Source organism: Nilaparvata lugens, chromosome 11 (genome assembly GCF_014356525.2).
Source record: "Nilaparvata lugens isolate BPH chromosome 11, ASM1435652v1, whole genome shotgun sequence".
NCBI lineage: Eukaryota > Metazoa > Arthropoda > Insecta > Hemiptera > Delphacidae > Nilaparvata > Nilaparvata lugens.
The window spans coordinates 27,398,069-27,422,906 of NC_052514.1; the positions used below are offsets into that span (position 1 = coordinate 27,398,069).

At 33.4% G+C, this 24,838-nt stretch overlaps 1 protein-coding gene across 1 annotated transcript in view; it reads right to left on the reverse strand.

Annotated features, from left to right (window-relative positions):
- Positions 1–24,838, reverse strand: part of LOC111061473 — a 38,403-nt gene that overhangs the window by 9,436 nt on the left and 4,129 nt on the right. Inside the window, exons 2-3 of the mRNA XM_039437267.1 lie at positions 2,524–2,878; positions 1,193–1,374 (exon numbers count right to left, since the gene is read on the reverse strand). Coding sequence (XP_039293201.1) covers positions 1,193–1,374; positions 2,524–2,874 — 533 coding nt within the window. The 5' untranslated portion in view covers positions 2,875–2,878. The remainder of the gene's footprint in view (positions 1–1,192; positions 1,375–2,523; positions 2,879–24,838) is intronic.

Genomic DNA, 24,838 nt, shown 5'->3' on the forward strand with positions numbered 1-24,838 from the left:
AGTTTGAAAACTGAATTCGTTTGATTAAATTGAATTAATAGATCAATGATTTCATTAGTATACTTTAATAATGTTCAATGATGATATCACTTTTGATATTGTAGGCAACTTGAATAATTTCAGATACTGTTGCTGGTGAGGTGTTGTGATATCTATCCACAATGAAAACACTGAGTTGTCAAAAATATCACTTATTCATTGTAAAAATTATAGACACTGAAGTTGATACAATTGGAGTTGAAACATGTTTATAATTTTTATTATAAATAAGTGATATTTTTGACGACAACAACCCAGTTTTTTGAACTTGAATAATGTTTGACAGTGATGAATCATTGTTTATTCACAATCTAATTATTTAATTACAATCTACGTACTTTCATTTCATTATTCCAATAAATAATAATGAAACATAATAGATAGTATCTATGTTATTCATTTTTATATTTTTTCAACTAGAAACCTTTATTATTCAACTACAATTTTGGAAATTTCAAAGGCCAGCCAAGAATATTTCATTGAAATAGAAGAGAAATAGAGTTTTTGAAGAATTCAGAGGATAGTTTCAGAAGATTTGATATTACTATTACTGATAAAGCTAGAATATTGAATAATTTACAGCGGCAAAAGCGTTCTACTGTGATGATGATTCGCTACTGAGGAGTATAATATAATATAGATTTATAATATAATTTCATGATAGACTGCTTCGAGGATTCAAGTTATTCAATTCCTATAATGTAAAATTCAAACTTGAATCCAAAATGAACTTGCTCCAAAAACTTGTATTATATATTAGATAAATAAATTGCTGAAATTTTCTCTTCCTTTCTATGACAGCAGATATTTATAAAATTTGGGATAAGAAAGATTTTGGGCTAAGCCTGTTGCTTTATCTCATTCATGACTATATGATTTGTATTTGTATCAATAAATAAATAATTTTAGTCTAATATTATCGAGGCATTGCCCCTTTCAGTCTGTTAGCACTACTTGCTCGCGGGTGCGAATCCCGCCAGTAGGCATGGACGTTCCATTTGATCCTCTCATCAAAACATCCTCGCTCTTCGCATCACCCACGCTCATGTGGATATCATCCGCAATACCAAGAATAGAAATAGTTGGAAAAGAAAACTGAATATTATGATCACTTTTAATCATTGAATGTTGAAATTCCTAGAGTTTGAGCTACTGCAACCATGAGCAGTAATTTCCATTCGTAATTTTATTAGTTTTAAATTTTAGTTGATGATTGTTTACCGTGTCGGTGTCAAGGCTGTCAGATTTGGTTGGTCCCTGTTGCACGCTGCCTGGGCTAAACAGCAGTTGCATCACCATTCCCAGCATGTTGCTCCATGAGAAGCCACCAGCATCCTATCAACACAATAAATTATAGAACAAATTATAATTCCATATTGGGATCAGTCTAGTGTTCTACTTACTCATATACAGTTACTTATTTTATTAATAAAAACCAAGAGATTGAAGAACACCAGTTAGAAAACAGTTTACTCATCACACCTTGATACTTCTAGTAACATAGTAACCGTACAATCATCCTGACTTTGACAATGAAAATTGGATCTTATTTGCATGTCAGGCTGTTACTCAGCAGTAATTTGATACTGATTAGCTGAACTATTAGCTGTCCAATGATGTGGATTACATTGAATAATGTGCTATCCTGAATTAGAACACAGACGTCTTTGTGTAATCTAAACCAAATTCAACTATTAAATCATGAAATGTGTAGCCTACTTCACACTCGGATTCTTACTTTTTATTATTCGTCAATTTCAAATATCAGTCTTCCATAATTAGTCCAAATTTGATATTGATTCTAACGTTTCAAACTTAGAAAATTGAAAAAATGCTTCTATAAAAATAATCTTGAAATGCACTAATTAGGCTGCAGTATTCTCATTTCACATGCAGTATTAATTTTCTCATGTGCTTTATGCTGCAATGAATGTCAGACAGAATGGTTATTGAACCCGTGACCAGTGTAGTGATGGGAGCCTGAAGTTCCAACGCTCTTGACCATTAGGCTATTGCCGTTCTTCAAATGAATAGATTAATCCATTGAACCGTAACCAAGAGCAGGTTAAGACTTTGGCCCGGTTGCACAAGAAGCAAGAATCTGTTGAATTATAATCATGATTGAATGCCATGAGAACCAATCACAGAATGCTTTTTTGAAAAGAAGACTTCTCTGATCTGTTCTTGTGACATTTAATCACGGTTAAAATTTAATAGGATTTTGTGCAACCAGTCCTTTATCGCCTTACAATTATTTCATTGTACTGAAGCAGCACTTCCTTATTCACAGCCCCGATTGCACAAGAGGCTGTTGAATTGCAACCGTAATTAAATGCCACAAGAGCCAATCAGAAAAGCCTTCTTTTCTACAAAGCCTTCTCTGATTGATTATTGGGGATTTATTCATGATTGAAATGTAACAGGCTTTTGTGCAACCGGACCACAGTCTCCTTGTCACTTCATCATTGAAATTCCTGATGTTACCTGAATTTGATTGGTCTGTATATCATCGAGATCGTTCCTGTCCTCGAGCGCCTGCACCTTTTTGCTGGCGTTGGGCTTTTCGGCGAACTTCCTGGCCTCTGGTGCCGGGTGGTGGTACTGCGGATGGGGCTGGTGTGGCTCATAGGAGCTGGTGTGGATTGCTTGCGCATGCGCCTGCCTGGCTTCGTGGATGAGAGCGGGGTTGAAGTCGCTGCCCGGGTAGCTCATGGCTGGTGCAATGGCGCCCGAACAGATGAGGCCCAATAGCAGGTAGCCGGTCAGCTGCGTTCTGCTGGTCAGGCCTGATGTGGGCCGCTTTACCATCTTGCTCAATAGTGTTGTTATCGTCATCGTTCTGTAACACAAACCGATTTTTGCTCATTAACGATAAATTGCTATAATAGCATAGAGTAGCCTAAAGATACCGTCTTGGTCTCTGCTAATAGATACTTGGTTGTCAATAAAAAAGTAAATTTGTGTGACTTTTGTTGGTGGGGAGTCCCTTGCGAGAAGCTCCCACCTTGTCTTCTGAATATATATAATTTGAGCCATCAATGGGCCTCTATAATCGAACTAAAAGAACTTCCGAGTTATAGGGATATGCAGAGGAGAGAAAATTAGGGATACAGAGGCGGCGATGTTGCCGTACCAGAGCGGATAGTGTTCTGTAGTCTTTGGTGAGTGTTCAACACCTCATGATACGCATACCTATTTTGCTCTCTGAAAGCACCGCATCGACTGAGCCCGATCGTCAACTTGGCAACTGCGCTTCTTTCTATGACTCCAATCACTCTAATTGGCTGAACTGGTTTTCCATCTCCCTCAATATCTCTGCTCCGCATATCCCTTCAAGTGTGAGGTTATTTAAATTCTACTATAGACATCAATAAAGCTCCTTTCTAGCATTGCTCCTGTAATATATAATGGCGATGAAACATCTAATATGAAACAGAAGGATAAAACTAATGTTTAGGTATTGTTTTATTGGTTACACTTATTGTTGCCTCTTTCTGGCAGTGCTCCCATGATGCTGAACATAATAAATGATGTTGTATGTTGGTGAACAGATCGATGAAATTATTTGAAATGTTTAATAAAGCATTCTATACTAACTAGTTGAACATCCAATTATGTTTTCAATCAGGGGCGTATATAAGGAGGGGGCAGACCACCCTCTCCTCCCACCCGAAATAATGTATATGAAGAAAAATCAGTACAGGAAAAAGTACAGTAATCTGAATTTTTGACGGCCTGACGGTAAAGTAAAAAGGGCGTTCAGCGCAAATTACCCTCTGAATATGAGCAGCAGAACTGATATTAAGTATCATGGGGTGTTACTTAAAATCACTTAACCTAACATTAACCTTGCCACACCCCCCCCCAAAATATATTCTATATACGACACTGTTTTCAATAATAGGTATTCGAAATCTCATTCGTCTAAAATTATATTTAGCTGGTAAACACTAAACATCTCGTTTTTACTATTTTAGAATTCATGTATAATTTTCTAAGTTTCCTCTATTAAAACCATAGATTAGAGAAACCCATTTTTATTCAATTACTATCTATGTTTTCTCTATGCCGTGTAGTTGCATGTTTACATTAAATAGTATCTAGGAGTAGCACATATATGTGATTTCTCATCAGTTTACAGTATGAGAATATCAGTGTCACCACAGATCTAGAAGATAATTATTTGGCTATATAGATGACATCCTCTCCATTGTTACTATCCTCTATGTGTATCACGAGCATTCACCAACCTAAAAATGAATTATCCAGTTGTACTTCTTCACGGTAATTTCCCAGCGCCTTTTCATTTTCCTTCTGCTCATTTCATTTTTCGTTAACAATGTCAGCAGTGAGCAGTGAGCAATGCCAGTGCTACTACTTTCACTGTCAGCCAAGTTCATTGACCTACCAACTACAAATACCTGCTGCTGTCTTTCTCTTTTCATCTCATCTTCTTCAATCTCTTTTCTTCTTCTCGTCTTTCCTTCTCTCCCTTTTTTCCAATTATCTAAATATGCATTTTGTGATGCTGTTTGTGTACAATGGGTGTGTCAAGACCTAGCACAGCAAAAAATAAAAAAATCAATCAATCACTCTTGCATTTTTTCTCCTCCTACTCCTCATTCATCCTTCTTTTTCCAATCTTCCTCTTCACTTCGTTACCTTTCATTTATCTGCCTCTTTTCTTTTTATTTGCTATATTTTTCCTGTCTCCTCTCCCTTTGTTTTTTCTCTCCTCTCCTCATCACTTAACCTCATTTAGCTCCTTAATGTTGTTTTTCCTCCTTTCTTTCTTTTCCATTTTCTTCATTAACTCTTATTTTGCTCCTACAGTTCTAATTATTTCATTGTTTATGATATTTGTTATGTTCTGCTTCAATTTTTATCACCAGTTTCAATTCTTATTTTCAACTCTTATAAATAATGTATAATATTCCAATTCTTATCATTTCAACTCTTATTCTTATCCGACAATTTCCTTATTTTACTTTCCTGCTTCAATTTTTATCGCTATTTCGCAATATTACACTATCAGTTATCATTTGCCGATGGTCGATTCCATTCCATATTCGCTACCTCTGCTTCAAATTTAATTTATTTCTCTTATCCTTGTAATCTCCCTTTTTTCTTTACCTTGTACGTTTTTGTACCTTTATCATTATATTTCTCCTCCTTGATCATTATTATAACCTCTTTTCTTAATCATGATTCCCTCCTCTTCATGTTGAGTGTAAAAGAGGACCGACTGAGCCCTAACTTGGCTCACTAGGAACAGTAAAGGCATTCATTCTATTTTTCATCATCATCATCATTCCTCTTCTTCTTCCTCGTTTTCCTATCTAGTCTCATTCTCTATCTCTAGATCCAGGCGCGCGTGTATGCAGACGTGCTGTCGTGTTGTTCACACCAACAAAAATAGAAAAAGTCTAGTCTAGTAGCCTATAGTGCTAGAGTAGAGCCTACAGTATGTCTTGAAGCAACGGTTCTTTGAAGAGAGTGAGTCTCTTGTGTTCCCCTGGCAACCTACTTCCCATCCCTGCACTGTGATTGGCTGAGAACCCAGGTCACGTGGTCTGTTTGACCCACAATTCATGCTATTTAGCACAAGTAACAGGGCCAGCTCTATCCGGTCTCTTATTTTCATCCTTCTCCACCTTCTCCTAATCCGTTTTGATCCTTCAGAAATTTTCCTCGACACCTGTGTGTCTGTGTCTGTCTAGCACTTGATAGTACAGATTGATTTCATGGGAAGGTGCTGGAGATTACTGGTTGTAAACTATGCATTTGATCTTTCTAGATGCCTTTGATCTTATCCTTCACATTGACTTATTGTGTCCTCTATACCTGTTAACTCATATCTCTGGATTAATGCTGAAATTTAGCTTACTTCTAGCAGTATTCGTGTTTTACTATTACTTCTAGATTTTTTAAGGATTACTCCTGTGGGAATATATACGTGTAGTAGATGAAGATGATTACTAAGGAAACTATGCCTCTGATCTACCATAACTAAAGTATGGCCGTCATAATTTCTATCAATCATTCCTAGTTGAAAATTAGGAATTCACTAGTTACCGTTTTTTAAATGAACTTGCTGAACGATGTGAACATATTGCTTATGTCATGACGTTAAACAATTTATTTGATTACATTTTAGAACATAAGTTGTGGAACAACAACTGTTTTCTATTGTAATGCTTATACTTATACCAATAAAATAATTTGTAAACAATGATATTATATATGAGTGAATTATATCAATAAAAGAAAAAATCTATAGAAAGCTCAAAAATCAATAGATATTCAAACATTGTGATCTTATTTCGCTGAATCAAAATGGGTGAAGTATTCATAATTCTTTCTTATGATATCTGCAAGTTTTAAGCTCTAAACTCCCTCATGTTGTCTCAACTGGTATTTCAATCTCAAGGGTCAGGGCTATGCAGTCGATTTCTTGTCACCCTTTATGATATCTCAATAATTGCAGTGCCCAACAGAAATGTTACATTTACGCGCTTATAGGAGGTGTCCTGATGTAAGATTTGTTTGTTTGTTTTTAAAGCTTCCCAGAGACTCTAATCAGAGTATAGGAATTGTCAAAAATGTATAATACATACAGTAATATAAAAAAAATAAGAAAAAATCACACAAAGGAACCCTCTCTACCCTCAAACTCTTCTGTGGTATAGAATACTCCAAACATCAAAAAACTTTTCAACTCCTCAAAAACATTGACATCTTCACAATTTTTCAAATGAGTATAGGAAGCCTTTTAATAAATTTAAGTCCCATATATGTTGGTTTTTTCTCAAAAAGAGCTGTTCTGTGATACAGTGGAGCATAGTCTCCTCTATTTCGTGTATTGCATCCATGTGAATCAGCATTTCTAGTCTTTCTTCTAACATGCATAATCACCTCATAGATATAAATAGAGGGAACGGTTAGTATGCTTAATTCTTTGAAATGGTTCCTACAGGACTCTAAAGGCATAATACCTTTGATCGCTCTAACATCTTTTTTTGGAGCTTGAACACCCTCTCCAAATTCTGGCACGACCCACCCCACACAATAATGGCATAGCTGATGTGTGACATTATGAGTGAGTGGTAGACTGCCATTGTGAGTTTGGTATCATTCAATTTTCTAATTTGTCGGAGTGCATCCTCCCACAGAGCTGATCAGTATAACAATCCCAATAGAGACACTGATCCAGAGCAACCCCTAGGAATTTCACGAAATGTGGCTGGCTAACATTTTTTTTCATTTTTTCTAGAGGTAGAGTAGCTATGCTATGTATAGCTTTTGCTACATGATTGATTGATTAATTGATTGATTGATTGATTCTTTGTCACAAATGACAAAGTATTGCCAGGTCTTGCAAGACCCATGAATGAATGAGTACTATACGCTTCATATAGTATCTTCATTTCAATCTCTAGTTTCGAAGGTGTTATTTTCCCTTTCATTCTGATATGCTACTAGTTTTTTGTTGTTATGCACTCATCTCTATCTCACCTTGAAGTATGATGATCTCTCCCGGCATTTACCTAATCGAGCGCGTAATTCATCACTACTCACTTGTTAGCCAATTCTGTTCAACTTTCGCTGGTAGCCACACAAAAACGCGCGTTTTTTTATTGAATCCTTTCTAATTTCGCTATTGTCGGCAAACCCAATTCTAAACTAATCGTTGTCTATCCGGTTCATTAGGCTTCTGTATCTGATCAAAAAGATGGTGAACGTTTTATCCCGTCAGTAAAAGTCATGGTTGGCGGCTCACATAGAATTTATCCTCTGCTAATTTTCATATATTACAATTTTTGTGATTTTTCCTACTTTTTTGTATTCATACATAATGTATCAAGAATCATTGAGAATATTGTGCTATGGAAACAATCCTGTTTGATTCTATGTTTTCATGAATAAATATACTTACTTTCCATGGCGAACTGCTAGTTAATCTTTTTTTTAAACTATTTTTTACGTCACTACAGTCTATTTTTTTAATAATAGTTATTAAACTAGTACTCAGGTGTGTATTAGTTCAATAACCATTATTCAAAAACTAGACTAGTGTCGTCAAAAATAGTTCAAAAAAATAAATAAATTTCCAAATCTTTGGTTGCCATATAAGTAGAATCTATTTTTACTTTCCTTGCCCTATTACCATAGGTAAGGAAAGTATTGCTTTCCGAAAAAAATTAAGGTACCCCAATTTCTAAATTTCTATCAATTTCTATCGTTTCAAGGTCCCCTGAGTAAAAAAAGTGGTTTTTGGGTATTGGTATGTAAGTTATGTATATGTGTGTGTGTGTGTGTGTGTGTGTGTGTGTGTGTGTGTGTGTGTGTATGAGTGTATGTGCGTCTGTGTACACAATATCTCATCTCCCAATTAACGGAATGACTTGGAATTTGGAACTTAAGGTCCTTCCCCTATAAGGATCCGACACGAACAATTTTGAACAAATCCAATTCAAGATGGCGGCTAAAATGGCGAAAATGTTGTCAAAAACAGGGTTCTTCGCGATTTTCTCAAAAACGGCTCCAACGATTTTGATCAAATTTATACCTAGAATAGTCATTGATAAGCTCTATCAACTGCCACAAGTCCCATATCTGTAAAAATTTCAGGAGCATTGCACCATCTATGCAAAGTTTGGTTTTAGATTCCCAATTATCAGCCATATCAGGCTTCAGATACAATTTAAACAAAAAAAATTCGACTGAAAAAGATTGAGCATAAAAATCTCTACAATCAATGTTCAGTAACATTTTCACCTAAAATTTAAAATAAGCTCGAAATTCGAGAAAATAAGATTAGTCAATTGCAAACTGTTGATTCTATTAAATCATTCACTATGAAGAGATAGCAGATCTCGTGTATATCTAGCGTTATTGTCCTGTCACCAGCTGGCTCAGATCTTAGAAAAGTAGACTTGAGATGCGCGGGAACACTAGCGTCAGTTGATAAATTTTCATAACGGCAAGGAAAGTTGTGTGAGTGCACCACACCAGATTTTTTATATTAAGTAGAATCTAGTTTTCGGTTTTTCAGGTTTTCTTATTTTTTCCATTCTCAATTCACAGTCTCCTCCCAAACATAAGATATTCAATAACTTTTCTCTTTAATTCATTCTATCTTCAATCTGATACATTTCATTAATTCCTAATTTGAACTAAGTGAATTTCACCCGACCTGTTCTCTATCATTATTTTGTTGTTATAATAGTTATTTTCAATAATTTTATCATTCAAACTTACTTTTTATTTTCCCTTTAATTGATAATTTTGACACATATCTTCTGCTTCTAAATTCATTCCGATTTATTAGCTATAGTATATTAAGTCAAGCTTTTCATTTAGGTGATTTCGTTTTGATAAGATCTATACTTTTCAACAAATTTACATGAAGATTTACCCTAAAAATTAACGAATAGAAAATTTGCCGTTGATCTACAATAATTAATTATTGTTTCCTTTCTTAATTTACTTAATCACGCGCTTATTTTCTTATTTTCGCCCATCGCGGATTAATTGCATGTTTTTCTTCTAAAATATGATTAACGAAACCTCGCTCTCCTGTTCATATCAGACCGGAACTAGGAACTTCGCGATCGGTACAGACATTAAATTTCACTTGCAAATAGTTTTTAATCGTCTGCCAGCGACAAAATAATCAGCGAATCAGCGGCAGTCAGACTCAATTAGTCACATTCAATGAGCAGACAATTAAAAAGGCAGTCGTGAAAAATAGAGTGAAAGAGACAGTGAAAGAAGCGTCCTCTCATCCCTCTCCCGCGCCTGGTGAAATTCATAATTCGATTGTCTAAAAGAAATGCACTAGTAATTTTTAAAATCATAACCTCAATGTACTTGACTGAAAGAATGCCGACTTTATTAATTATACAGCTTAAAGGGTTAGATTTTGAATGTAAATTTGAAACTTGGTATTGTATTCTTAGTACTATAATTATAGTTATCCAATTTCTAAAAATTTCGTTCTGAAAATTTTAATTATCCTCTATTATTTATTTGCTAACAGTTTCTTGGTTTTTATTAAACGTTTGAAAAACTTATTAATTTAGAATAAAATTTGTTTTTATTCAACACAGACATTATCGAATGATATAATACTGTATTATTATGCATAATACAGTTTAGCATAATACAGAAAAGCAAGTTTTTTTCGGGAAGTATTTACTGTAATAGGCAAGGATTCTGACGCTTAGCTCATAGTTGTGTGCCACAACAATTATTTTGGTGACACATCCTTTTTATTTACTCTCATATCTGAAAAATATTCTACATAAAAATGCAATACAATCGTCATGATGACAAAGTTATTTAAGAAAACAAAAACAACTCCCTACCCTAAATCTGTGGAATTTCAGAAATTTGTGTTTCACTTCCCTATTAGTGTATTCTTATCAGAAATAATCTCTCCCTCACACAACTTTTCGTTTAGCTCTTTTGTTCTCATATCGGGGTGTTGTAAAAATGCTTGTTTCTTGAGAGCTTTTATCAGTAGTAGAACTTCTGAAACGGTCTTTCTAGAAGCACTTTCATTTCAAATGTCTGTAGACCACCTTTATGAAGGGAAATATTAAGTCTGTCGACAATTGATAAGATTTGTAATTAATAGTATTTATGAATATTGAAACTGAAATCTGAAATTGCAGAAAAATTAATTTTGGTTTTAAACAAAAAGTAAAAAAAAAATGGGCTAAAAACATATTTCTCGTTGTATTCTGTTGTAGTTATTTGTACAATAACTGCAACAACAAATGAATTTAACTTAATCTATTATAGGCTATTCATCGAGCTTATTAGGTTTTGAAGATAACTTCCAATAGAAGATAATTGTTTCTCAACAATTAATTTGTTGGGCTTAGATGTTATAAAACTCATTAAATCCTTATAAATTACTTTACCAACCTTGAAATTATTTACTGTTTCAATGTTTGCACTGTTTTACGTGGTTGAAAGTGAGAAAGTCTGTGGTTAGTTGAGTTGTTGGAGTCGAGGAAAATGTAGGAAGAAAAGGAAAACACTCAATTATTCGGCTGATGGCGGAGGAAAACTTTTTATCCTTTTTCTTGTGCGCGCTTCACGTGAAATCGGCTGAAGAACAGATTTGGGTCATCGACGGGTGAAGATGATGAAGAATGGAAAGAAGAAAGAGGAAAAGTAAATGGGCGAAAGAAAATTGACGATTGGCTTGATTGTGATTGTCGGGCTATAATTGGCACGTAGTGGCCAAAGAGAAGGACAAGACATGGTGACGAAGGAAAGTGGGAAAAGAACAAGAATTAGACGACGAGAAAGGGAAAAATATACTCGAACGAATTTTGGTGTGAGAATTATCATTGTCTAGACTCTAGGCTGGACGTTTCTTCATAATTCAAGTGTTCATCCCGGAGGTGCTATTCTATTGTTGTGGAAAATAATTGCGATTTATTGTTGAAAGAAATAGTCTTACTGGACTCATACTTCTGAAACTATTTTACTCGAAGTTATTATTCTGAAAATAATTTATTGTTTTTTATTTGTTCGCCTACATTCTTTTTTCAATCATTTTACAGAATTGGAATCTTCATTATAAATGCGAATCTCCAACGAGCTGAAAATAACTGTATATTAAGTGCAAAATTTGACTATAATTTGGTATTTTAATCATTCTAAATTCAAAATTTCTAGCTAATATATATTCTTAGACAGAACTTTGAACTTTAACTTTCCTCAGTAAGAACATAACCTATTTTTTCGGACATTTTATTATTTATCAAAATTTTGGAACAGAATAGTTTTGGGCTATACCTGTTGTTCTATCCCGATCATATTCATATGATTTGTAATTATATCAATGAATAAATAAATAAATAATTTGTTCAGTCTGTTCTGTTTGTCCCATTTTACAAATATTTTTCTAATACAAAACTGTTGAACCGTGTCATCCACACTAAATAGATCTCAATATTTTTTAAAATGTATGAATTCAGGGCTACTTTCTTGTATTTATAAAATAGAATTATAGTACCCGTTGAAATTAATAAAATGATAAAAATACAATTACAATTGTTACAATTTATATTCTTGTTTTATTATTTTATTAATTTCAAAGGGTACTATAATTCTATTTTATAAATAGATCTTAATATACTTGAATGAAATTCTTATAAAAAAATAATGGAATCTTCTACATTACAGCACTTTGAATATCATGAATAGACTATAAATTAATATATAAGTCTTTGACTGCTTAATTATCTTTATCCTGGACAAACTCTAGTTCCCTATTTTCTTACATGAAATCTGTGCTAAGGCTTATTAAGGACATCCAATTTAGTTGTCAACATACCAGAAGCTGCATTGTTGATTAGGAAGACAATGGGACAATGGGCATTCATTTTATGTTGAAAGAATGCAGCTCTTGTTCAGGGGAGCATTACTTCCGATTTGTTATCAGTATTGTTATTTTTTAATGACATCATGTTGTTATTTCTTTTCAACTTTCTATTTCGTAATAATATTTTTACCATGTTGCAATCTACATATCAATTTGGAGAATTTTATATGCATTACTGACTACTTGTTTTATTATTCCATATTTTTGCCATGAAGTAGTGATATTCTACCGTTGTTGAGAAAATCTTACTTATTTCATTATTCCATCTGTTCTATCTTTGTTGAGAAAAAAATTTAAAAGGGGTTTCACGGGAAATTATTATTCATGACAGGCTTTATAAATTCAACTACTGTAATTTATAAAAATTGAATTGCCTATTGATTTATCCAACATTTTATTAAAAAATAGATTTCAAAATTTTGTAGAATACTTATTACTCTGAAGATAGTCTTTTTCTCCCAAATAAATTTATTCCAAGTTTCTTAGATGCACACTCATAATTCAAATTTATGAGTAACGCATTCTCTGATTCTGTAACAGTTGATTGACCTGACTCTCATAACTCCGGGTCGCTTACACCACAGACACCCACACAAATGACTCACCAAGGTGTCACATTTGTTTACTTTCTCCAAAAGCACGTCATGAGTGCTTACTCGAGTGTTTATCAAATAAGTAACAGTCTAAAGAAAATTGAGAACCGGATCATAGAGCATATGGTGATGGAATTTGGATTATATAACTGGTGACACTGTAATTCTTAGGATAGGGGATCATTCAAGATCCTTGTACAGAATAAAGTATAAGTACAGTATGAGTACATTTTACGGGGCGGGGCTCCATCCTGGAACATGGATATCCTGTCCCTGTTGTTCCGGCTTCGAATCCCACACAATCCAAGGATGTTATAGAGGTGCCTTTATAACGTCTTTGACACAGTCATGCAAATGATCGATGAGGTCATTTCAGGTTGAAAGAAATGTTATGTAAAGTTTGGCTGATTATGGTTTTTCTGAGTCTTGTGCAAAGGTTGAAAGAAAGTGGTCGTTTATGAGTCAGAATCTTGGTAATTGTTATGTGATTTTGCGGATGTTGAATTTGGTGGCCAAATAAAATAATAGAGTTAATTTTCATAAGGATTAAAATTTGAGTTCGATATTATTCGTATATGGAGCTGCTTGTATTCATTTCAGTAGCTGAAATTGTGGAGGGATAAAGATTGGCAAATATCTTAAGCTTATTAGACTTTAGACAAAAATAATGGAATATTTTTTATGGGAAAAATGTGTAATTACTGAGTTATACTCAAATTGTAATTAGTCCACCAAGAAATTAGCCCAGAGTTATCAAATCTCTTTTCATATTTCTTTGTTACAAAATTTATGTACAGGAACCTTGTTCTTTCAAAAGATTGAATATTTCATTAGGATGGCACTGTGATTTGACACTCTTTTGAACTTCAACTTCCGTTGATGGATAGATATTTATGATTTATGTTATGTACATTTTATGCATAATATATTATCTATCACTTCGTAGTTTCAAGATGAAAACTGTTGCAATATCGTTCCAAGCATTCCTTTTACATTATTTTCATATTCGTTTGCAAGGTGTTTTCTCAAAGATAATAAATTTAGAATTTATCGATACAAATGGTTAGGAATTGTAAATTGAAATTAAGTTAATTGTTAAAACAGCCCTCTTAGTAATAACTACTAAATTTTTAAAGTTTTCTTGGATTGATTACCATAATTTTGCATTTCCTCACCCTCTAGTCATGATATTTATTTCCCATCTACTGATATTTCAATCAATTGCTATTTAATTTTAGGTCTTTTCATGTTAATAAAATTCCCGGATCTTCCTTATGGCTAGGTATGGAACTAGCTGAAAGAATGTTGAGTAGAATAGCATAAATTATCACAACATGATGCACGCAACTTGTGCATTGAGGTCAGCTGTCCAAGAGATCATTGAACTTGACAGAGATCAATAAACTAGTTCAAGAATGCCAAGCAGAAGTCAAGTTCAAGTCAACAAACATAAGTTTCAAGTTTGAAAAATTCTGGACAAGACTTACCTCTTTCCAGTAGTAGTTTTCTCCCTTTGTCATTCCCTCTCTTTCAAATTCAATACATGAATCTCTAATCATCTACAATCTTCACTCACTCATTCATTAATCTCAGATCCTTTTAGTATACATTGCATCGCCGGCATCAATGATGAGAAATCGTTGAGTGAAATCTGTGATACCTTTTTTGGAATACGTTTTCTCCTACATAGTTGCGGAGAGGTTGGTAGTCCTGTAGCTTTTTGTCCTCTCTGTTTTTTATTGTTGTTATTCGTCGAACAAATTCTTTCATTGTCATAAACAGATGTGTCATTTGATTTTATAGACCTCTTTATCTTCTGTATTTCTATTCGGGTTTGTAAAGTGTATTCATCTTTCAACTTTCTTCTGTGATTCACTTGGTTGTTTTCAATTATTCTTATCATCGCTGTCATCAATCATCAATGATAACTTATTTAATATATATCCCTTATGTGTTTGATAGAGTATTTTTTAGTCTTCCTTGGGTGACAAGAATAATGTGCCAATGATATACTAATAATATTTATTTTAATATCGTAGGGTTTACTTCTGAATGCTCCAGTATTATTTTCTCCACATCCAAATGGGATAAAACTTCAGTCAGGGTAATCGGTGATTTTCCATCCAAAAATTATCAAATCTTAGTCAATAATAATACTTTATTTGTATTAAATTCGTAGCCTATATTAGCAGGGGATGGACTTGAAATTTCTTTAATCTTCTCATAACATTATATTTTGGTACGTCATGATGGTCCTTGAAATCATATCAGGCTGTTTAGTATTCTTGAGTTCAGTAAGATTATTCTATCACTTTTGCTATTAAAAAGAACGACTAGCAGTTAGATTTTTTACAATAAATGAATTAATCACTCATTGTGACAACGAGATATTTCGGCAGGTCCGACATCTTACTGGTTGTCAGCATAATTTAATAGCAAAGAGTTATTTAATAAAAAGCTGTTCTTGATGGAAAACAACATTGAAGAAGATTATTTCTATTTCAACAAGGTTGAATGCATTTTATCTCTGTTTGAAATCATCAAATCTCAATGGAATTCTATTGGTTTAAAACCTCTGTCAAAACTTTCGTTGTCCTCACCGTATACGTTTTCTGATTTTTCTCCAAAATCCTCTTTTAATTTCCATAAATGTCTTCTTTTTTTCGTACGTTTCTCACCTCCAGTATCAGAACTCTCTCCATTAATCCTCCAAACTAGACATAATGATGACATTGTTAATCCTCAGTGTAGTTGGTTCCTTTTTCTATTAGTTATATTCACTGTAAACTGTCAGAATTGGTTGAATGGGAAGCATTTATGCTATTTATAAGGAATGCCGACAGTTGGAAGTGATAGTCTCACTATAGTGACTCCCAGTCGCAACGCAACACTCATTAACATAGTAAACGGACTCCTTACTTTCACTTTCAATCCTTTTTCAACAACATGGAGATAAATTAACGTTTTCAAAAAAGGAACGGGGTCAGCGCGGGTTCATTCACTTATCTTTGAATAACATTTCTCGCTTTGATCTCATCTCATCTCATGATTCCTTTCACGCCTCTATTTCCGTTTCATTCAACATGATAGTACATTGAAAATTTTTGCTGTAGATTTTCTTAGTAAATAGGATATGGAAACTGTGTCATCTATGCCTTTCAAAACTACAACATTCAAGTACGACAATTTCATCTGCTGATCCCCATAGATGTTTTCTACAAACTTACTAAGAATTTTAGACTCGAAAATTGAATGTCATAATCATGAATAATAATTTATGTTTTACAGTTGTGTTGTGAGTGATGTTGTGGTACTTTTCCCTAATGAAAACACGAATTTAAATAGAAAGTGGTTGACAATTTAAATTTGTGTTTTCAATAATTTATGTCTTATAAGATTATTATGAAATTACATCAAATATCATTATTTAGAAACAGGGATTTGAGAATAAGGGTTGTCATGAAAAATGTGAAACAACAATATTTTGAAGAGTGATCAGAGGAATTTGGATTTCGGTATTTACTGTGATTATTCGGGTATTTACAGTATATTCACAGTGATAATTTGTTATTTACAATTAATCATTTCCAGTTTTCGAGCAATTTTACTGTAAACACTAACTTGTTTTTTCTGAAAATATATTTAGGTCTGCCTAGTAAAGTTTTTTCTCAATTTCTCTTTTAAACTCTGATCTGATATTATTCTATAAAAACTCTCATGTAATAAGTTACTCTAATATTATGAGTTTGATGGATGATAGCACGGAACGGATCTTTGTTCAATTATCAGAAAGAAATTTTTCTCAGGTAATAACTGTTCAGTAATTTTGTTCCCAGGTAATTATTGTTCTAATTAATTCATGAATCCCCAATATGATTGATGATCACTCGATTCTCCACACGTAATTTTCAGGGAAAGTTATCCCATGATTATTGTGTTAATCTGTTATTACGGTACATTCTGATCTAATCATAGGTAGTTGGTGTAACAGTAACATCTACACAAAAAGTCCATTCTTGAAGAGTGGCCATTAGTGATAATAGCTTTTCGAACTGTATATTGGCACCCTACATCAATGTTAATGTCATTGTCATGTTAAGTGCTTTCTTTAGTAGAAATGAGTTGTAGATACTACAGATTATTCATCTGTATTAGACCATTTTTGTAGACAATGTTATTTTATATGATTTAGTTTTTAGCTCTATTTTTTCAACTGGAAGGAGAATAGATTCAATTATAGAATTTTACATTATAAAATCATCTCATTATATAATACCTTTACAGAATAGCAAGGTTACCCTATTATTTTCAATCAAACGGGTCACTTAAAATGTTCCACCCATGTATTTATAATATTTTTAATACTGAACCTTTAGTATTTATTTTTTGTGTTGACTTCTGTATTTTCTATCGGGCTATTTATCGTGTTTTGTCTGTTTTTATTTTTAGCTTTTAGGTTCTTAATCCAACTTTACATCTTTCTTGGTGCCTCTATATAGTACAATAGCCTACTAGATAACCTAAAGCCACACCTGTAGGAATGTTTGAAATCCTTGAAACAAGAGATTTCTGTAACAGTGATCTGGATAGTTATGGACAAGTTAGAGATTGTGTTGATTATTCTGTTATAGACCACACTTATTCAATATTTGTATGTTCCGGTTTGTTTCAGTTAGCTATCTTTGGGGTTTTCATGACTCATTACTTTTCTAAATGTCTAAGTTTATATTGTAGTCCCGCAAGGGCTCCCCACCAACAAAAGCCATACGAATTTACTTATATTGTAGTAGCATACAACATACCGTACCATACAACCTATAAAGCCACACCTGTAGAAATTTTTGAAATTCCTGAAAGCTAATATGGACTCTTGTGAAAGTGATTAGGCTACAGACTCGTGTGAAGTAAAAAATTATTTATGAAGATTCGAGACTCTCATTTGGTGTATTGGGTAGACTGTCTGCCGCCAAGCCATGCATTCTCATGTATTCTATATGTATATATGTGAATGTCTTCATGTTTATATGTGTAGACACTCACGACCAGACAGGTTATGAAAAAGAAAGTGATAGCTAATAATGAGTTACACAAATTTCTATTTTTTCCATCACGAGTTCCACTTCTTCGACAGCATTTTTCCATCTCATTATTCATAATATTGTTGATTAGACGTCATCCATTCTTGGAGGCTCATTTCACCTAGCATTTATGGTCCAATCAGCGAGCGAGCTAAGACCTCTTAGTTGGTTAGTTATCAGCAAATCAGCATGCTTTACATCAGCACTGCGCTCCTGTTGTAGTAAGGTTAGGTTAGCTAACCGGTTCTGCATAGCATGTGTTTCACTTTTGATTTCGCCGAGATGATCGTTTCAACGACTGTTTATTGATTACTGTTGAAAGTTCTTTGAATCATCATCAAATGAATAATACTTGGAGAAATTATTTTAAGCCGAAGATAAAGATAACATGGAATTTTGAAATTGATTCCAACTATTTATTTTTTTTTAACTATACTGTTGAAAGTTCTTCAATTCATCTTAGGAAAATACTACTTTACAGCACTGATTTCGAACTCAAGTATGAAATATGTAGTAAAAAAATGAAAAATTTAGTTAAGTGAAAATTCAACTCTATCAATAAATTGACTTCTTGAACTTAATTCCCATATTATTACAGTATATTTAAAAATTATAAAAAAGCAAGTTATGCCTTGGTACCGTACTAGCATAGTGTAGAGAAAACCATACTTTTATTTCTTTCATCTCTGGTACTAGGTAGGCTACTATTAAATGAGCAACACTTTTATTCAAATTGTTGCTATTATAGCGATTTAGTTTGAATTTCTGTGATAGTTATTGCTGAAAATTTTGTCTTATTTATTGTTGGTTCAATCTCTTTATTAATTTAAAACCCTTTTTATTATAAGCTATGAGTTTATTAATTGTATTCCCATCTATTCATTCATTTTGGAACAATCAATAAATATGGATATTTCAAAGTAGTACGGTAATGAATCAAACTCACTTAAATGTGGCAAATGCCTGTATAAATTTATTTCCAAGTTATAATACCTTTGTATTCTATTCAATACGATGTGTTATGGAACTCCCTATTATAATATGTGCTTGGCCTTCAGCTATTGTTCGTGAGTGATTGAAAAGAAAGTTCACATGTATTAGAAATATTTCACTAATGTCGGCACCTATTATGTCGGGTAGTTCCGTTACAGCTCGGTTCAGATAACTGTTAAGTGGACAGAAAAGTGCCTGGACCCGAGAAGGAAGGCAGGAACAGGTACCTAGTATGCCTGTGTGGGTTGGGTTAGGTTAGGTTATGCATTGGAATGACGTTTTACTGTTTGTGGGTTACCTATACTGGATGTATCAGAATAATAATGAATTGTGTTCTTATCAATTTCAATCAGCTTATTTCTCAGATGTCCTGTATTAGTTTTGGTTTTTTTTAATTGAATTATTACTATTTTTCATATAGAAGAATAGGGTAGTTATTTCATTTATTATGTATATCTATCAGATATAGTTTTCCTCATATAATTTTAATTTATGTAATTAGAAAATAATACCCTTTAAACTTGATCCGCGAAAAATTGCAATGACTTCTATTCCACTAAGGTTAACTAAAGCTTTAAACAGTTTGCCAACATAATATAATTATGTATCAAGCAACATTTGGAGCTTCTATAGCTCCCTGCTATCTACAAGAAGTGCTTTTCTGTATAATATATAGATTATGTGGGTTTACGTCAGACAGTACTTGGGTTTTTATTTTGAAACATCTCACTGCATATCAATTCAAATCAAATCAATTTTTTGTTTACATTACATTACTGGTATCATAAAAATCATCAGTAAAAGAAGAGCACTTTTCTTCAGGACTGTAATAAAATTTGACATAAAATACAGTCGACTCCCACCACGAAAAATTAGTTATGAACATTAAAAATGCTGATGATGACAAAAACAAGTACCATATATTTACGTGAGATTGTGCCACTTGCCCTCCTAATCTATCACGTCTTCAATCGATTTTTTTACGAGAAATCTTTATTCGATTGTATCACTGAAATATTATATTGTAACATCCATTGAAGGAACCAGTTAAAATTTGTGTTAACAAATTCCTATTACGTGAATCATGTCTCATTTGTATTATTTTCTTCGCTGATTATTTTCTATTTATTTCTCCTAAAAGAAGAAAAAATGTAAAGAAGAGAAACTAACAACTTTTGCAGCTGAAACTGTCCCATTAACAAAATTTATGTATTTTTTATTCATTACACAATTTTCACATGAAATCACTTGATAGAGCAAAGCTCTTCTGATGTATGAAACGTCAACTTAATATAAATGGTAACAATGAAGAATGAATGAATGGATTATACATATTACATTATACATATTAGGTATGGATATGGTATGGGTATGGGTATGTATATCATTAAGTTTCAGTGAAGATTTTTTTCAAAAAATTCCTCAGTTTTTTATGGGCAAATCATCCAAGAGACTATATTAATTTAAGGCTTTCTTTAAAACGATCATGGGTAGCATGAATGTTCAAAATTCTTCTTCTTCTGATTTTGTTTTTGTTGTTTTTAGATATTTTGCCTATTAAATCATTATTTTTTCCTAATGAACTATAATCGGTTTTTGTGAAATTCACCTCCTCGAATCGTATAGCATAGGTGCTTGCAGTCGCGCCTCGTTCACCGTTCACCAGTGTTGACAGCATGTGTGACTATTCGGTTTGGTCACCGCGCTAGACTTTCTTTTGAGAAAGTCCAACCATTTCTCAAGTTCAACCGGTAAATGGACTATTTGACTGACTGACTGGCCGGTCAAATAGTAAGAAGAGGAAACCGGTAATCCTTATACCTCTCATTCACCTTACTCAGCGCACTGACTCACCCATACTGCCTACGCCCTCAACAGCAATCATGATGAAATCGTCCATCAAAACTTTCATTTGTTATCTTGACGTTTATTTTTACAATATGTTGTCATTCATCCATACAACTGTTTTTGTACCTATCTTTTATTTTATTTTTATAAGGTATTCAGTTAGTTTTCAAGAACTCCCTAACATAATTCCATTTTCAAAAGTTTCATAAGGAATAAAAACACTGGGACGTTGTCAGAAATATCACTAATTTTATTGTAAAATTGCATACATGTTTCAACACCAATGGTGTCATGGATAGATATCACAACATCTCACTAACAACAGTATCTTATGTTTCATAAGCTTCAATTGGTTAATGCTCATTGGAGAAATCGAAAATTGAAGGTTATTGTTCTCTTATATGAAAATATATAGTTTGGTATGATTATTTCCCTCATGTAACTCATTTGGCTTAATTGGACATTATAGATTTATCTCACTAAAAATACTCTCATCTCATCATATTATATCATACCTATAGGTTGATTTCATCATTCAGATAAAAAAGAAAACTTTCTATTCATGCAGATAATAGTAGTGATTTGATAATTTATTTTCAATACTGATTGATTGGAAATTCAATTATAAATCCGTGTAAGGAGCCATGATAAAATAGTTCGTGTAACAAATGAATGATATTATTGGCATAATAGCAACATTATGGCAGGCTTTTAAAAATGCTTATCACTTTGGAGAAGCATGGCTAATTCTCAATTGAGTACTGACATGCTGGAATCTGTTGAAGGATGATCCATAGATGGTGTCGTGTCGAGAAAGAAAGCACTTGAGGAAGGCCTTAGAAAGCATTCCATCACTCACCATCTACCGTTAGCATCCTGTATAGATAGGATGAGTAAAATAGGATGCATAAGAGCGACCTTGATCAGAGCAGCACATCATTGAAACTCCAAAGATTGGGTTACTTTGCAATATCTTGTCTTTCAATACACTTTAGACTCTACAGTTACTCTATTTGGCAGTTTGTAGGGAGATGTTGAGGAAATTATTCAGAATTATGATTATTATTCCAGCATTCATTCCAGTATTTCACTTGCAATTAACAATTACCAATGTAACACTATGGATAATTTTACGAATCTTCTGAAGTCTAATCAATTGGTCTTAAGACATCAAGTATAACCAAGGATATTGACAACTGAGCCACTGCTTATTATGCTCATGATATAGTTTATAAGTGACGTTATAAGTAAAGTTTTTAAAACTGAAGTACAGTTTACTTTATTATTTCTGTACTGTACGAGTTGGATTATCTTGATCTATTTAAGCTCCACACGATTTCATTACTGACCTACTAACCGTCAACAAAGTGTACCGAACCAATGCTCATAGTGCAGAAAATTAAGCGCATAGCAAGAGAAGGCCGGGAAGGAAGAGTGAAAGAGGGAAATTATCGAATAAGGCAGGCACCGCTAATAATTTCCGACCGAGTAAATTCACACATAGGAAGTGCAAAACGAATGGACGGTTTAAGTAGGCCTCACGCTCCAACAACACATACTCACACTAGATCATCTCATTAATCTTAAAAACAAAACCCACAAACCTTGAAAAACATTCAGAATTTTGTTTTTAGGTCAGTAAACGAAATTAGGTTTAAGCTTTGCCAAGATCTAATGTGCGATCTACGATTAGGATATTATAGTTGATTTAAATGCTGCTGTGGGAGGAGCTTTTTAATGAATTTTAGAATTTTACTTTTCATTAGTTAGCAAAATTGGTTTTTGTTCCCCGTTACAAGATTAACCTAAAGTATATGGCAAAACTTATTATTCTAATCCTTCTTTGAGAGGAGAATGTTGCTTAACAATCATTATATCTCAATATTATTATTATTTCCTTCAATTATGTAATGATTTATTCAATTATTATGCAAATTATGTAATATTATTCTTCCCTATAATTATTTTAAAAATCTATTCAGGTTCAAGATTTTTAACTGGTTTATTTGTAGATTCTTTGATTTTGTTCCCAAATTGGATGGTTCAATATTAAATGACGTTAAAAGCACCTTAATTTCAGCTCTTTCAAGAGTGTGGCGTCTACTTTACCTTACCGTGAACTTCTCCTGTGGGCATCTACCACTAGTAACTTCTTTAGAGCGTACAGATATACCTCAGCCTATAGACATAGCCGAATCGAATTCTAGTACTGTCGGTCATTTGAACCATAGTGAATCATGACGAGCGGCATGTTAGGCTACAAAAAGAAGCTGGATTCTCCTGAAGGGAAACCCAGTTCAGTTGAGAGAAAACATTTCTTCGCCGGCAAAGAAGCAGACGAAAGTAAAACCAGTACAAAAAATGTTTTTAATAACTTTCCCTTTTTCTTGTGGCACGACCCGTATGTCTCATAGTATTATAAACATTCATCCAAGCTTTGAAAAACGTAACAGGACATGAAGAAGTATAGTTGTCTCAATGGAAGACATCAGTAATCCTTCTGTCATTATTACAGTTTTCCTTTCAGTTAATTTCGCTTTCAATACGTTATGTCTATTTCCGGCGTTGTCAACGTGGATATTTAACGACAATATCTACTTTCCACATGGAATCGTTTCTCATTGTACTCATATTTGTTGAAATCCGGTTGGACGTGAGGAATAATAAGGAGGACACTAGAAAGAAATGGGGAGAACACACCAATAGAATCTCTCAAATGGATCTGCAATATCATTGATGTGGATAAATAAATTGAAATATAATATTTCTCATACTAAATAAAAAGACAATGGGTATAGTCTCTATATAGTCTCTAATGGGTATAGTAGGTATAGTCTCTCATAAATCATTGGGCATCAACATTTTTGAAAATAGCACTATCATTGGGTTAATAAACTTGAATGTGATAGCTGTTGTTGATATTTTGTCGGCTTTTTATTTGATTTCTTTGCTGTTATTATGATCTATACATGTTATCTCAAAATCCAGGATTAAGCTACATCTTTGGTGATTGACTGTTTTTCTTCCGTTAATATTGTATTTGTTTGCCTCATTACTCATGTAGTGAATTAACTACTAGTCTAAAGGAAGCTAATAGCTTACATTAGGATCAGTAGCTCAATGATGTATAACTGGTGAAGTCCAAGTCCGGTCTATATAATTTCAACGGGAATTATATTAAATTTCAATCTCTTCTATCAAATCTTGCTTATCTCAAGTAAGTTTTTGTTGAATTCTGTTCTGTTAATTTCACAAGAATCTCTATCGATTCTCAATATCTCAAGTCTCAAGTTGTTGGAGTCCGGTCCATTAATTTCAGAGGAAGTCCTACCGAATCTGAAATACCTATCTAGGTAAGTTTAAGTTGCACTTGCGTTATGTATATTCCTTCCTCCCGTTGCACAGTCACGTCATACCAATAACAAGCCTCGACATTCCAAAACCAGTTACGGCTGAACAAGTGGTTCTGGGTCTGGCTCCCACTTGTAATAATAACGGAGATGCGAGATCACATGAGTCCCTGTGACAACTGTAACGGTTCAAATCTGAACTAGAAGTGGCCGGTAAAAATGAAAATAGCATGCTAATAGATGGTTACTTGAGCTGAAATAACGGATCACGCCCCGTGGACAACTGGTATCATTGCTACTCAGATCAGTGGGAAGCTGTGAAGATTTTTTTTTTTTAAACATAAGTGATGAATCAAATGAGCTGTACTGCAGAATAACAGTTACTGGGATGTTATCAATCACTAGAATAACAGTTGCTACCGGTGTTATCAATCAACGCAATAACAGTTACTGGTATTATCAATCACTGCTCTGTTACCGTTGAATCTTGATCGAGGATTTACATCACAAGTACTCTGTGATTCTGAGCGA